Source organism: Lasioglossum baleicum, unplaced genomic scaffold (genome assembly GCF_051020765.1).
Source record: "Lasioglossum baleicum unplaced genomic scaffold, iyLasBale1 scaffold0779, whole genome shotgun sequence".
Lineage (NCBI taxonomy): Eukaryota > Metazoa > Arthropoda > Insecta > Hymenoptera > Halictidae > Lasioglossum > Lasioglossum baleicum.
The window spans coordinates 20,110-32,936 of NW_027469838.1; the positions used below are offsets into that span (position 1 = coordinate 20,110).

Here is a 12,827-nt window from a genome sequence, read left to right on the forward strand (position 1 = left end):
TTAGCAAGCCCGAATATTAATTTTAATACAACAAAGGAATAATTAAGACACCACAATGTCCGTTTTTATCGCAGCTTTGTCTACACGAATAAATGCATGCAATAGTTCCGCCATACTAAGTCGTTTCCAACACATGATGTGAAACGGTTGATATTCACTGACTCGATGTGTTCTGAAATTACATAACGATCGCGAAACATACAAACGAGGCAGTTGATTTTTGAACGTATCTTTTTATCTGTCACGTCACTGTATGCAAAATATTATTTTTTATAAATCAAGTTCTACTAAAAAATAGAGTCATGTTTAAAAAATTATGATTTTATTTTTATATATTTTTTAAATATCTCTTTTACCACTTTTTTGCTTTTATCGTAATTTAATCAATATATACATGTATTTTTATCCTAAATAAGTTAATATACACGTTAACAAGACGATTACACACAATTTTTGTGCAATTCTACAGGTGAACGGAGTTATTATTTATTATTTCCATTTGGACGCATTTTTTAAACGAAGAATGTTAAATTTCGGCTCGACATGATGATCGAGTAAATCTTTATCAAATATAAAACGTGCTAATGCTTGATCACCAATACCGGACAGAACAGCTACAAATCTTGCCATTTCGTTTATACTTTTCATTTGATCTTCCATAAAACCAGTAATAATAAAATCACTTGCATTTAAATCGCCATGTTTTTCCGCCACGGCGTTTACCTTTACTAGTTTATCAGTTACTTCAATCTCCAAATCTAATGCCGTCTAAGCAAATTTTATAATTATATTTAGGTTAAATATAAATAAATATAGAATGCTTAATTTATTTCAAAATTATTTACTTTAAAAGCGTGCAACGGACATTTCCAATCTTGATCGGGAGGTGATTGCATTGGACAAAGATTTACACGCCCTCCGCGCATTTTGACGTAATTTAGGAATCTGAGAGAGTGCTCATGTTCCTCATGATGCATTTGCATGAAAAATGACTCACAACCAGGCAAAGCTACGTCAGCACGTCCAAAGTAGGCAGACTATAGAAAACAGCTGATTCGTATTAGGATTTAATAATTTTAAAAAACGCTATTTATCTTTTATCTCACCATGGATAAATAGTAATAGAAAGCTTTTAGCTCGGCATTTATTTGCGCGTTTAATATATCTTCAGTTTCTTGGTGAAATTTATAATTGGCTGGTTTTCCGCTAGGCCATTTCATAGGTTTGTCAATGCAAAATTCATCAGACGTTTTAATCGTACAAGACGTACTCAAAGATTTGGCAGGAAATATTGTTGGATTACATATTTTCTTGGAAAGCTGAATTCTTGAGAAACATTACTTATTTTTCAAACTAGATCTGATATTAAATTTTTTCATGGATAAGTTAGGGACTTACTCCTTTTTATACAATTGTCGAGCACATATATTGAAGATGTTACAAAGAATTCTCATATCACTGCACAATTTTAACATGTTTTACGTTTAGTTACAAATAATTTACATTTCGTATTAAAAAATTATTAATTGTAAAATTTAATCCTCACAAAATTTTGATTTTAATCCAGATGTCGTTATATCGATTCGCAATTTATTTTGTTATCCTATAGTAAATTTAGTAATAAAAATAGGAACTATATATATTCAGAAATACCAAGTTTTATTATGATCAAAGTTAGCACTATGCTGGGCAATACATTAAAACATTTGTTACATTTATTAACATGTTACGAGTTCCGAATTTCATTTCCTTAAAATGTTTGATAATTCAACACAGAAATCGATGACATTATATAAGATTATACAAGTGGATATATTTAATTTTACCGATAGAAATTAAACATTGTACGTGTTGCTCACTTAGTGTTATATAGTGCATGTTTTATTTATTATTATGTATTTCTTCATAACGATCTTGCGTGTATAGAGTATATTAATTTTTCTTACTAAGTGTGTTACTTTTACGAATAACGTTTCATTCTCTAAGTTCTTGATCGATGATATATGTTCCTAGACCATCTCCAAGTCTTTCTAATCTTGTTACATAATTAGCAAGTTCATCGATAGAATCTACTTGGTCTTTCAGATATTCAGTTTCGAGGAAATCTAAGAAGTTCGGATCGTTGTGTTCTGACGCTAGTGCGTGCATCGCAAGGAGGCTCTGAAAATATTAGAATATTTACAAAAATATCGATTTTATTGAAGGATATATTACCATTTTGAAAAAAAAATTAATAAAGTATAAAAAAGAAGAAAATATAAAAAAATTATATTCGTGTTGGAGGAGCTGGGATTTGAACCCAGGACTTTCCGCATGCGAAGCGGACACTCTACCACTGAGTTACACCCCCACTTGGAAATAAGGATACTAAAAATTTATAAATAGCACACAAAATGAAAGTATACAAAAAATTAGTCAATTTAGCAAAATATAATGGAAAATATCAACTGTGTTGTACACAAGTGAAAGATAACTAGAAGATACATTTTTAAATAATTTTATACAAAATTATTTTCTTTATACCAATAACAATAATATATATAGTTGCGATATATTTTAAATATACATACCTCGTTAATTTTCCTCTCTAGCTTTAATGCTTCAGTCATAGCATCATGAGCGCTACTCCAAACATCTTTTGGCGGACTTTGAATAAGTGACAATGCAATGCTACCACCTCTTTTGTTTTGATAAGTCATAAATTTCATGGCATGTTCTCTTTCTTCGTCCGAAGCTTTTTTGAAATATGTATAATGACCTGGTAAAGCTACGTCGCTTCGATTAAAATAATATGCCTGAGGAAAAGTAATAAGTTGAGTATAACATGGAAAGTACAGTTGGCAAAAATTATGATATAAAGAAATGAATATGTTCTTTTTATAGGAATATCATTGTTTTAGAAAATTTGACGTTAAAAATAGCCATTTAATCGATATGTTGACTAACCATAGAGAGATAAACGTAACTCGCGAATAATTCCATATTGATTTGGTCGTTGATAGCTTTTTCACAATCGGCGTGAAAATTTTGCCTAACCAGGGTTGTAACGCTCGACGTCATTATAAACAATTTTGATAATACAAATATACAGACACAGTGTAATGAATGGCACTAGTTTTCTGGAGGTTTACAATGCACCGAGTATAAGCAGATGATACAGAAGAAATATCACACTCGCATGCGCGGGTGCGCACGTTTTATCGATTTTACGTTTAAAATTATGACCCTGAATATAAACATAACGAACTAACAAAGAATAAATTTAACGTAATTTCGTTTGTAGTTTTGATTTATTACTTCTATTTCGCGAGATTATCATAATTTTGGTTATAATTTTTACTTTTCTCTTTTTCTATTTTCAATCCGAAAAATTACTATAACGTCTACACAGTTATTATGCACATATTATAAATTTCTAATTTCGTTAATGTTGTATTTTGGAATTAAAAAATATTTCAATTTCGAATTCCTTGCATTGGAACGTCGTTTAAATAGCATGCGTTCGGAAAATAATCATTATGAGTTGCTTGATTACGAAGCCAATAGGAAGAGGGCAGCATGTTTGCAGTAAGACTTGCTTTGGATAGCTTTCGAAACGCACGTAAATGACATGCAAGTATACATCGATACATTATATGATGAACCTCATGACTTGATTTTGATTTAAATATCGAAGGTAGCATTTTTTTATCTTCTTTTCCAAAATTAAAATTTATATTTTGCTTAACGTAGCATCTTGTTTAATTAATGTTGATCTTGTAATTTTTTGTGCTTTCTTAAATATTATTCCATATTAGGTTGTGCACAATTGGATTTTCAATTTTAAGATTTATATTACAATCTGTGATAACAATTTGTTGACTTGACACCTTAAGTGGAAAGATTCAGTAACAGATAATAACAGTATATGTATTGTCTTTGATGTGTAAATTTCAATTGATCTCGCAATGGTAGCATATTTCATATTAATTAGTTACATGATCTTTTGGTATTTCCAGATTAAGAAAAGTACATGCAAAGTATAAGTGTTTGGCAGGAAATGTTATCAAACCGAATCAAAGTTGATAAATAATAAGTAGATTTGAGTGATATTAACGCAAGAAAAAGATTGTATTTGATAGATAATATCTTGCAATATACCTTTTGTAAGCGATTATTTATTTGATTGTAATGAATATTAGTTTCTTTAAAAGGAGGAATTAAATAAGACAGATGTATCTCGTTACATAATACTGTTTTAGGATCAAAGGAAATGTATTGTAGGTTTGTATCTCGCAATAAGGAGGAATCAGACGTATAATTATGTTTAAACACTTTATTGTCATGTTCAACAAATTTTTGTAATATATTTCCATTATAATTTAATGTCTTATGTCTTCTCGTCATTTTCTCAAGGTAACTATAGCTTGAGAAACGATAACAAAAATATATGAGGGTATAAAGTATATTTGTACAATTTATGAGGATCTTATATCTTTGCTTAAGGTAGTAAAGACATTTATTAAAGATTTAATAATTATTACAGAAAGCTTGCATTATGAGATTTTCTCTCTATAATAATTATTATAAAACCCAATGATATATAGAAATTATTGAATTTTGTCACAAAAATAAAAAGAAAAATTAGCGGATAAATGTTACTAACAAAATATTTTCCCACATGTATACGAAACTTATGCGATCTGAGGTCTATCTAAAAGTTTTATTTCTCAATCTACTTAGGAGTCAGACTTGCAGACCATATAGATTTTGTGGTATCATCGATGCTTCATGGAAGCCCCATCATAGCCGCTGTCACACGCACAAGAGTCTTACGTCTAATCTTGTGCAGTGGCCAGCAGCTGCATTAGAGTCCATTATTTTTCATTTCTTCGCTTTCCGTACATAGTTTCCATTCGAATAATATTTTTTCCGAACTTACATAGTTGCTGTAAAAAGTAGTATCTATGACAAAAGTAACACCAGAGAAAGAAAAAAGGGAAAAGAAAATTGGAAGAATATGGAACAAATTTTCTTGAAATATAAATTATTCCACAGATCTCGTTTCACGTTTCAGCAGGATTTTTCTACTTTACTTCGTGTCATAGAGTTTGATCGTTATGGACAGCGTTATCGCCCTTATTACGGCTATTTAATCCGGCTTTTTTAGTAGTTAATAGTGGAGGTAAAAAGTGGGATACGAAGTGGTAAAGTATGTATAGGTAGAGTGAATGAATGAGTAAAGTACAACTCGGCTGGCACTATCTTTTACCACGTACCAATGATGTGGTCTATTTTCTCTTATACACGATGTCGATGGGTAGTCTTCGTTATAGCCTGCATTCGCTAAACATTCGAGAAACAAAGAAAAAAAAAGTATCCAGTTTAACCGCTACGTCTCGGATCTCTCTTTCCTCAAAATGATCTTCTTGCCAGAAATTCTTCAAACTATTCCGTGTAGTTTTATTTCGTAATACGATGTCGGATTCAAACGAAAAGTGCGTTTCCTTATTTACGATCCGTCATTGAGTTGTTTCTTTTTTTTTCGTTATTATTCGTATTATTATCGGCACACTCCTACTAATGCTACGAAAAAAAAAAAAAAAAAAAATAACGTCACATACGATCCATGTAAATACGTGAAAAGCATATCCGTAGGAAGATAAGTTGTGGGGACCGGACATCTGGTTGTTCTATAGGTTGATAGGATAGTTCGACTCGAATACAAAATTCATTATCTTCGATTTTCCTATCCGTACATTTCTACGATGAACTTACCGTAGTTTGTACACATCGAGGCTAACTCTTCTTCCATTTGCTATGCACCGGAAGCTAGAACGGTGAACACGATTAGAAGTAATCGAGATCAATTTTAAGCGATCGCTACAACGGATGCCGTTACAATGCTCGATCGTTTCGTCCCGGGAAAGAGCGAGGCATCTCCGGTAACTTTCCCGTATCCGCGACTAGCACGGGAAAGAATTTGTCTTACTGAACAACTTTTGTTTTTAACGTCGTTTCGTTTAGGATCGCGGGTATTCCAACGGCCGAGAGCCTTGTTCCAGGATACGCCTGAGATCGGGATGGTCACACAACGGGATCGAAGTACACCTTGAAAATTGGTCCAGTTATATTCCGCCACACACTCCGCCGATCCTCGACATACTCTTGTTCACGTGTAAAATAATGAAATTCGAGCGGTACGGTGGATGGTTTTAGTCACTGGGGGTTGTAGAGCGCTGTGCCGAGTAAATGTCAAGCAGAACTTCCAAGTAATCGCACTTGATCAATGTTCCCTTTAAATTGTTTCGGTATCACTACGCGATCGAAGCTAGACGCGAGTTAATAAACAATGATCTTTGCACTTCTGTCCATGTTCCGAGCACAACTGCCGATACCTTCTTAGTTCACCCTTGGTTATATACCAAGACACCACGTGGTCATCTAATCCACCGACCAATGACGGGGTGGCTTTAGCCTGCACCGGCCAATGAACAGTTTTCTTTAAGGCCACAAGACACGTGTTTCTTGGGAAATAAGGGCACAGGCATTACGAACGAAATCGTATTTGCGTTACCGAAGTTGCACGATCGAATGCAGACGGTACACTTTGCTTGCCTAGCTTTTCTTTTTCTCCCCCCGACATCTTTGCGTTACGCGATATTTGGCAATGGTCGTCATTAAGGGATCGAACGTCCATTTTAACTGATTTCCGATTTTCTTTTTTCTCTATTTCCGCGGAAAGAAGGACTTTACTCCCGATTTTGTTACTCCGCGAATATTTTCTCCCGAATTCTCGTATCCTAAGGGGCACGCGAGAGAAATTGGCCCAGATTACCGAAACAAATTAGCTTCTGCCCTTTTTGGGACCAGTGTCGTATGTTTTTGCCAGTTACATAAACGCTTTCTATTTCATTATATAAGTTCACCCTGTGACCTGGCTATTGCCGTCTGTTGGCAGTCTCGTTGCCTGTAGTAGTGTTTAATGATATTGTGAAGAGGTGAATCCTTAAAACGTATCCCACATACATACCAACACGAAGCGGGTACCCCGTTAGTTAAATAGCTGGATCCGGCATTAGGACGACCTAATTTTTATGCCTCGCTTTAGACCGCTACCGTCCCGCTAAATCCAGGATCTATAGCCGTCAAAATATACCTAATCCCTGCCTTCTGCTCTTATTCTATTTCTAGCCGAGAATTTTTCCAATTTGCCGCAGGTTGTTCCGAGGGTGTCTCGTGCCTTTCTTGAAACAGCAATTTCTTTAAACATTCCTCGAAAATTCGACGATCCGAAGATCGTTAGTGGTTTTAGATCGACGTAATCGAGGCTATAGTGTAAAATTAACGGGTGGATATTATCATTGTCGACTGTTGCCGACTTTTACGGCTTCTAACGAAGGAGGTCACGTGATAAAGGACACGAGATGAGTCGTTGTTGAGTGAAAATCGAGCTAGCATTATCGACGTTTGGAAATCACATAACGTCGAAGGAACATCGGGCTAAGGTTTCCAAGGTGTGTAAGGAACATCGACGCGAGTCAGAAGCTATTCGACATTCCTACGGATAAAACAGAACCGTTTTCCCAGATAAAATATTCGACAGCGGTAGCTTCTGAATCGTTAACGGATCACGGTTAATAATCGGCCGGTCGTTTCTCATTCGATTTTCCGTTATAACTTGAAACTGGAAGGAGGGCCGAGCGGTCGAGGCGGATAGTTTTGTGAGTGAAGGAGCTCGCTCGGGAATAAGGGTGGAATGCGAGAAGCGGATGAAGATGAGGAGCCATCTAGCTAACCTTACGCCCTGCCGTAGGTTCCCTCTGACCGAGGAGACAACGACGAGGAGAAAGAAAAAGAGGACGACGGTGGCGGGGGGTAACACTAGCCGAGTAAGCTCTGAACACTTCTTAGGATTCAGGGCTTAGCACCCCTGGATCCTCAGGCTTCACGTCTGCCTGGCCTAACCTGGGACTCCTCCACTGACTCCACCGATACCCGCTGTCCCGTTTTTCCCTCTATCTTTCCACCGATCCGCCACTTTCCTCTTTCCGTGTTCTAATTACTTCTCACTCGTCTCCATTGTCCTTTCTTTCTTTTTTTTTTCAGCCGAACCACCGCGCTCTCCACGTGAAACAGATCCGACGATCGTGACGACAGAAGGTGCATGCAGGAACCGATCAAAAGCTACTCTTGGCTAACAACGGAACACCGGAATCGTACGTATAATTCACATGCATCGAGAATTACGCGTTTCTCGTCGCAAAACTCACGGGATCGTCGTGATACCTTGCCGGACGTCCGTTCGATCCTCTTCTCCGACGAAGACACGCGTTTCCCACGACGGTTCCGATGGATTTGTTGATCATATAGGTACCCACCTTAAGTTTATGTTCATATTTCATATCGTAAGTTTACAATGAAATGAGACAGAAACATAAGACGGCTTTCCTATGTTAGGTCGTCCCTCCGTCCTTGAGGTAGTGAGGTAGGTTGCGTTCCCTTCTCCTCTGCTGGGCCGAGCTCCACGCGGATGTCGAGCGGAATCGAGAGGATAATTTCGCGATTAACTTAGGATTATGCGAGGTTTTCTCTGCGACGAAATAATGCTACTGCCGCCACTGCACGAGGAATTCGTTATGCGATATAGTGCACGGACAACCAAACGCCCGAGTGTCAGATTGGTATTACGTGTCAGAAGGGTGGACATCAGTTAGGATTTCAGACCTGGTCCCTCTACAAACATGTGTCACTTGTTATTTCTTAATAAATCAAACGCGCGTACGCATACCGAAATTTCTCCGCGACTTCTTGCAACGATGTTTCCAATTTATGCAACAGTCTGGCTATTTTCTAACGATACATGGCGCGTAATAGACGACGAATTTATGAATTTATACGATATTGTTCTTTCTAATAACGGGGAATTGTTCCCCACGAAGTTTTCAAATCGTGGCAAACGGGTTGGGTAATTGCAAAGCGAGACGGTCGAATGTTCCAGCGAGTTAATCGCAACGATTGGAATTGTTAGCCTAAGAGAAACGTATTTGGGAAAAAGTAAGGAACGCTGTATACAGGTACCTAGACAGTTGCATACGAATATACGCGCGTGAAGTTGCATAAGAAGCCCTAAATCTGCTTGAGGTAAACGGGATTAATCTCATCCACCCCACGCGAAGCCTTGTCAATCTCATTGGCGTAGAAAAATAGAGTTCTTCTGTGAATTACAATTTTTTTGGCTCTAACGAGATTCCGCTGTTCGTTTTTACGACTTCCAGCTTTTCAAAATATCGCCATGCTGGCCTAAATACGCCTGTCTACCACCTGATTTTCCGCCAAAAATTAACTCCCCGATGATAAATAAAGTAGCAAGGAATAGAGTCTACTTGTTAGACGTGACAGAGAAAGTATTCCCGTCTTGGATCTATAAGCATGAACTACCAAAGCGTTATAAACAACATTGCAAAGTAATATCAGTGATAATTAACTGTTTTGAATTGCAATAGGGTATAGATTGAGACAAATATTCGCATTTTTTCTTTGTCAATCAGGTGCATGTGTTTTAAATACATTATGCACGTATGTTGCTACGCTTGCTACTTTAAATTCCATTTAAAGACTTAACCAACGTCTATGTTAGCCATGTACAATTACACGAGTAACCATGTTTGAAGATGTACTTAATTCCACTGACAGTCCATTGCGTTCTTAACTTCGGTACATCACACTAAATCGTCATAAACATTCAGAAAAGTAGAATTCGGTTTAGCAGTAGGCGCCAGTAACACGTCAGGCATGTTATTCCAGTTTTAAATCTAAAGAACAGAAATTTATTAATATCGTTAATTGATCAACGTTGATTCCGACAATCGAGCAGAAATTTGTCAAACTATGATTATCGGTGCGAACAAAGCATTCATCACACGCATTCGACGAATCGTTGTTCGTTGTTTACAAACGCAGTTTGATAAAAATTGAACGCAGCGTCTCGTTAGAAGACAAAAGGAAATTTTGACAGCAAAGAGTAACAACTATAGTCGGGTTTGTTATTTCGAAAGGTTGTTTATACCGGTGGATAGCCTCGATCTTCAACGATGGCACTGGTCCGACGGCGGCTGGCGTCACGTCGTCCTAATTCCCACGATTTCGCATAATTTTCGGCTGCTCCAATTATATCACAACACACGAAGTTACAGGGCACGATTTTCCGAAATGGTAAACAAACGTACGCGGAACACCGATCATGTACGATGCATTTGCCAAAATAACTCGTCGGTTTCTCAAAGTTTGCCCTGCCATCTGGTGTGCTCGGGAAATACTAATTTAGTTGTCCGATGTTCGCAAATTTTACATTGGTGCTTCGTTTTTCAATTCGTGTAGTATTTCCGGATTTTCCACGACGAGAATATCGCGAACTTTCCTTGGGTCAAAAATATACTGCGAATTTAAACAGGAATAATAACGTGGCAACCTGCATTCCTAAATAAAATTAAATAAAATTAACACTCGTGATAAGTTGCAGTCGTATGAAACGTAATTTATTATAAAATATACGGCCGTTCAAATTAACGCATGCCACATTCAAAAGCTCGTGTCGCATTACCAATTTAATTCGAATAATGTTTTCGGGTCAGAACTAACTAGAGTATCAAAGAGCGAATAACGTTCTTCTCGGATATAACAAAATTATAGCTCGCTTGCAAACGTTTCGAGAGCAGAAGTGCCTGGGAATAATGTCTGTCGGTGGTTGGTTAATTTTCTATTAGAAGGATAGAGCGTTGAAATGTTGCGCGTTAGTAGGGCAATGGTTCGCAGTAGAAGTGTCCTGTGCTCGGTCAGACACGTCTCGCTTGTCTCACCCTTTTCCTTTCGAGTAACGCAGAGTTTCGCAGTCCGGACAGCGAACCACCCTGCCACCTTCCCAACCGGACCTCGCCACTGTTACCAATGGCCACCAAACCACCTGTTTCCTTTACCAACCCTTGTACTACGGTTACCGATGTGCCATGCTCTTATCGACCTACCTTGGTATTGCAGTTTGCCATCTCGCCGCTCTTTATCCTCTGCTCCCGTACATCTTCCTTCCATTTACCGCGCGTATTTTCCCGTCTTTCGCTCGGTTTTCGAATAGAGTCGTCGCTTTTACAGAATAGAATCCAACTGTTTTGGTTGTTCGCGCGGGATACGAAGTGGTAGAACCGATTAGTAATTACGACGAAACGCGTTTAAGTAGCAACGCGAACGATAATGTCGCGTCGGTGACGTAGGTGTTCGATGACGTCAAAGGAAAGCGAACTATACCAGGGCAGTGAACTCGTTTCAACGGCTACAAAGGGAAAGGCTAGAGGTGCGGCGAAACTGGGACAAAAAGGTGTAGGAAAGACCATGGAGCGGAGTTTTCGTGCTCCGGTCGTAAAAATTGATAGCAGAACGTGCGAAATTCAGCGGAAAGGAAAAAGCTAATATTAAACAGCGGCGTGCTGTGCCGAGACGTGAAATTTTCACGACCTGTATAAGTAAACCGAGCGTGCAAACGTGTTTTAAAGGTCAATTAGCGCAAAGTAGCACGAGACACACGGTGTGGCAGGAACGGTATCGAATTCGTCGGATTTTCCGAGAAGGTAATGGTAAAGTAAATTTTTCGGAATTTTCGCGACCTGACGAACAATTTTTCACTGTAACGGTGAGGGTGGAGAGAAACGGGGTAGATTTAGTCTATCGAATACGCGAGCGATCTCGCGTTCCCGATTAGCATAGCATCGAATGTCAATGGCAAGACGCGACAAAGAAAAGCGCAATTATTTCCTCGATCGCGTTTAGAGCAGAGCTTCTTTACGTCGCGCTGGTTGGGGTCGTTCATCGGGGGTGGTTCCATAAATAGCGCGCCACCTGATATATAGGTATTCGGGTCAGCAGGAGGCGAGCCAAGGGCGGCTTGTTCAAGATCTTCAACGATGCGTGGATTTTTCTACGCCACGCTTTATCCGCTCGCATTTCTCACCGTTACGGTTTTCCTTTCGATTTAACTGCCACGAAAACTCGACCGTCATCGGCGCGGGTCAGGTGCACGCGCGAGATCACGGGGAAATTCGGGGGCCCCGCGTGTGTTCGGATCGAAACGGGGGATAACCGAGGGCGAGGGAGAATTCTGACGGCTTACCTTTCGAGAAGGAAACGATCGTCGGGAATGCGAGGCGACTGTTAGGTCTCCGTTTCGGTTCGATCGGTGGTTGTTCGTGCGAACGGCGACACAAAGAGTTTCGAGCTTAGTTACCGAACGAGGGTGGTGGAGCACCGCGTATCTTTTCAGCGGAGGAAGTTAAGGAGACACCTAGAACGTCTCGTGGGTTGACCCAGTTTCTCCCATGAACGTGTATTCCATTGACCCAAGATGGTTGCCAGGCAACAGCACACCATGGGCCTTGGACATTTTGGCAGAAGTGCAACGACTTTGCTGCTCGAGGAGATTGCTATTCCGATAGGCCATCCGTGGTACGTCTCTCGCACGTTCCTCGCACGTTCCTCGCACGTTCCTCGCGATAGCGAGCAAGACGGATAGCGCGAGACAGCAGGCGCGAAACTATCATCCAGGCAGATCTTGCACGATCGCTCTCTCGACGGGGTGGTGGTCGAAGGGGTGTATTTACCAGCTCGAGGACGGCCCTATCGACACTGGATCGCACTACGCACTCACTCGGTTTATCAATGGGCCCGATCGCGAGATTCTCTGTCGTCCTTGAAAGAAGACCGAAAGTGGTTACCGAAATCGGCGGTTGCTTAGTAGGATATGCACTCTCACTCACTCGCGATCAATCTGATCTCATCCCTTTTCACTCATCCTCTTTCTC

At 39.2% G+C, this 12,827-nt stretch overlaps 2 protein-coding genes and 1 non-coding gene across 3 annotated transcripts; all 3 read right to left on the bottom strand.

The window, feature by feature from the left end:
• Window positions 1-489: 489 nt before the first annotated feature.
• Window positions 490-1,475, bottom strand: LOC143220336 (soma ferritin-like). Its single transcript, XM_076446002.1, has 4 exons — window positions 1,399-1,475; window positions 1,107-1,326; window positions 846-1,037; window positions 490-768 (listed from the first exon to the last, which is right to left on the bottom strand). Exons 1-4 carry the CDS (start codon window positions 1,473-1,475, stop codon window positions 490-492), a joined length of 768 nt encoding a protein of 255 aa, XP_076302117.1.
• Window positions 1,476-1,974: 499 nt separating this feature from the next.
• On the bottom strand, window positions 1,975-5,794 carry LOC143220338 (soma ferritin-like). Its single transcript, XM_076446004.1, has 5 exons — window positions 5,758-5,794; window positions 5,252-5,325; window positions 2,947-3,111; window positions 2,571-2,795; window positions 1,975-2,160 (listed from the first exon to the last, which is right to left on the bottom strand). Exons 1-5 carry the CDS (start codon window positions 5,792-5,794, stop codon window positions 1,975-1,977), a joined length of 687 nt encoding a protein of 228 aa, XP_076302119.1.
• Window positions 2,279-2,350, bottom strand: Trnaa-cgc (transfer RNA alanine (anticodon CGC)). Its single transcript has one exon. It is a non-coding gene; the product is annotated as a tRNA-Ala (tRNA).
• Window positions 5,795-12,827: the final 7,033 nt, after the last annotated feature.

What these genes read in the sequence shown, in the direction of transcription:
- LOC143220338 (XM_076446004.1), bottom strand. Translation starts at nt 5,794, where the DNA reads ATGGAAGAAGAGTTAGCCTCGATGTGTACAAACTACG. An exon ending in GTTACGTTTATCTCTCTATG is followed by an intron (nt 2,796 to 2,946) that starts GTTAGTCAACAT and finishes ACTTTTCCTCAG; the next exon opens with GCATATTATTTTAATCGAAG. An exon ending in TAGAGAGGAAAATTAACGAG is followed by an intron (nt 2,161 to 2,570) that starts GTATGTATATTT and finishes TAATATTTTCAG; the next exon opens with AGCCTCCTTGCGATGCACGC.
- LOC143220336 (XM_076446002.1), bottom strand. Translation starts at nt 1,475, where the DNA reads ATGTTAAAATTGTGCAGTGATATGAGAATTCTTTGTAACATCTTCAAT. An exon ending in CGACAATTGTATAAAAAGGA is followed by an intron (nt 1,327 to 1,398) that starts GTAAGTCCCTAA and finishes ATGTTTCTCAAG; the next exon opens with AATTCAGCTTTCCAAGAAAA. An exon ending in GTCCGTTGCACGCTTTTAAA is followed by an intron (nt 769 to 845) that starts GTAAATAATTTT and finishes AAATTTGCTTAG; the next exon opens with ACGGCATTAGATTTGGAGAT.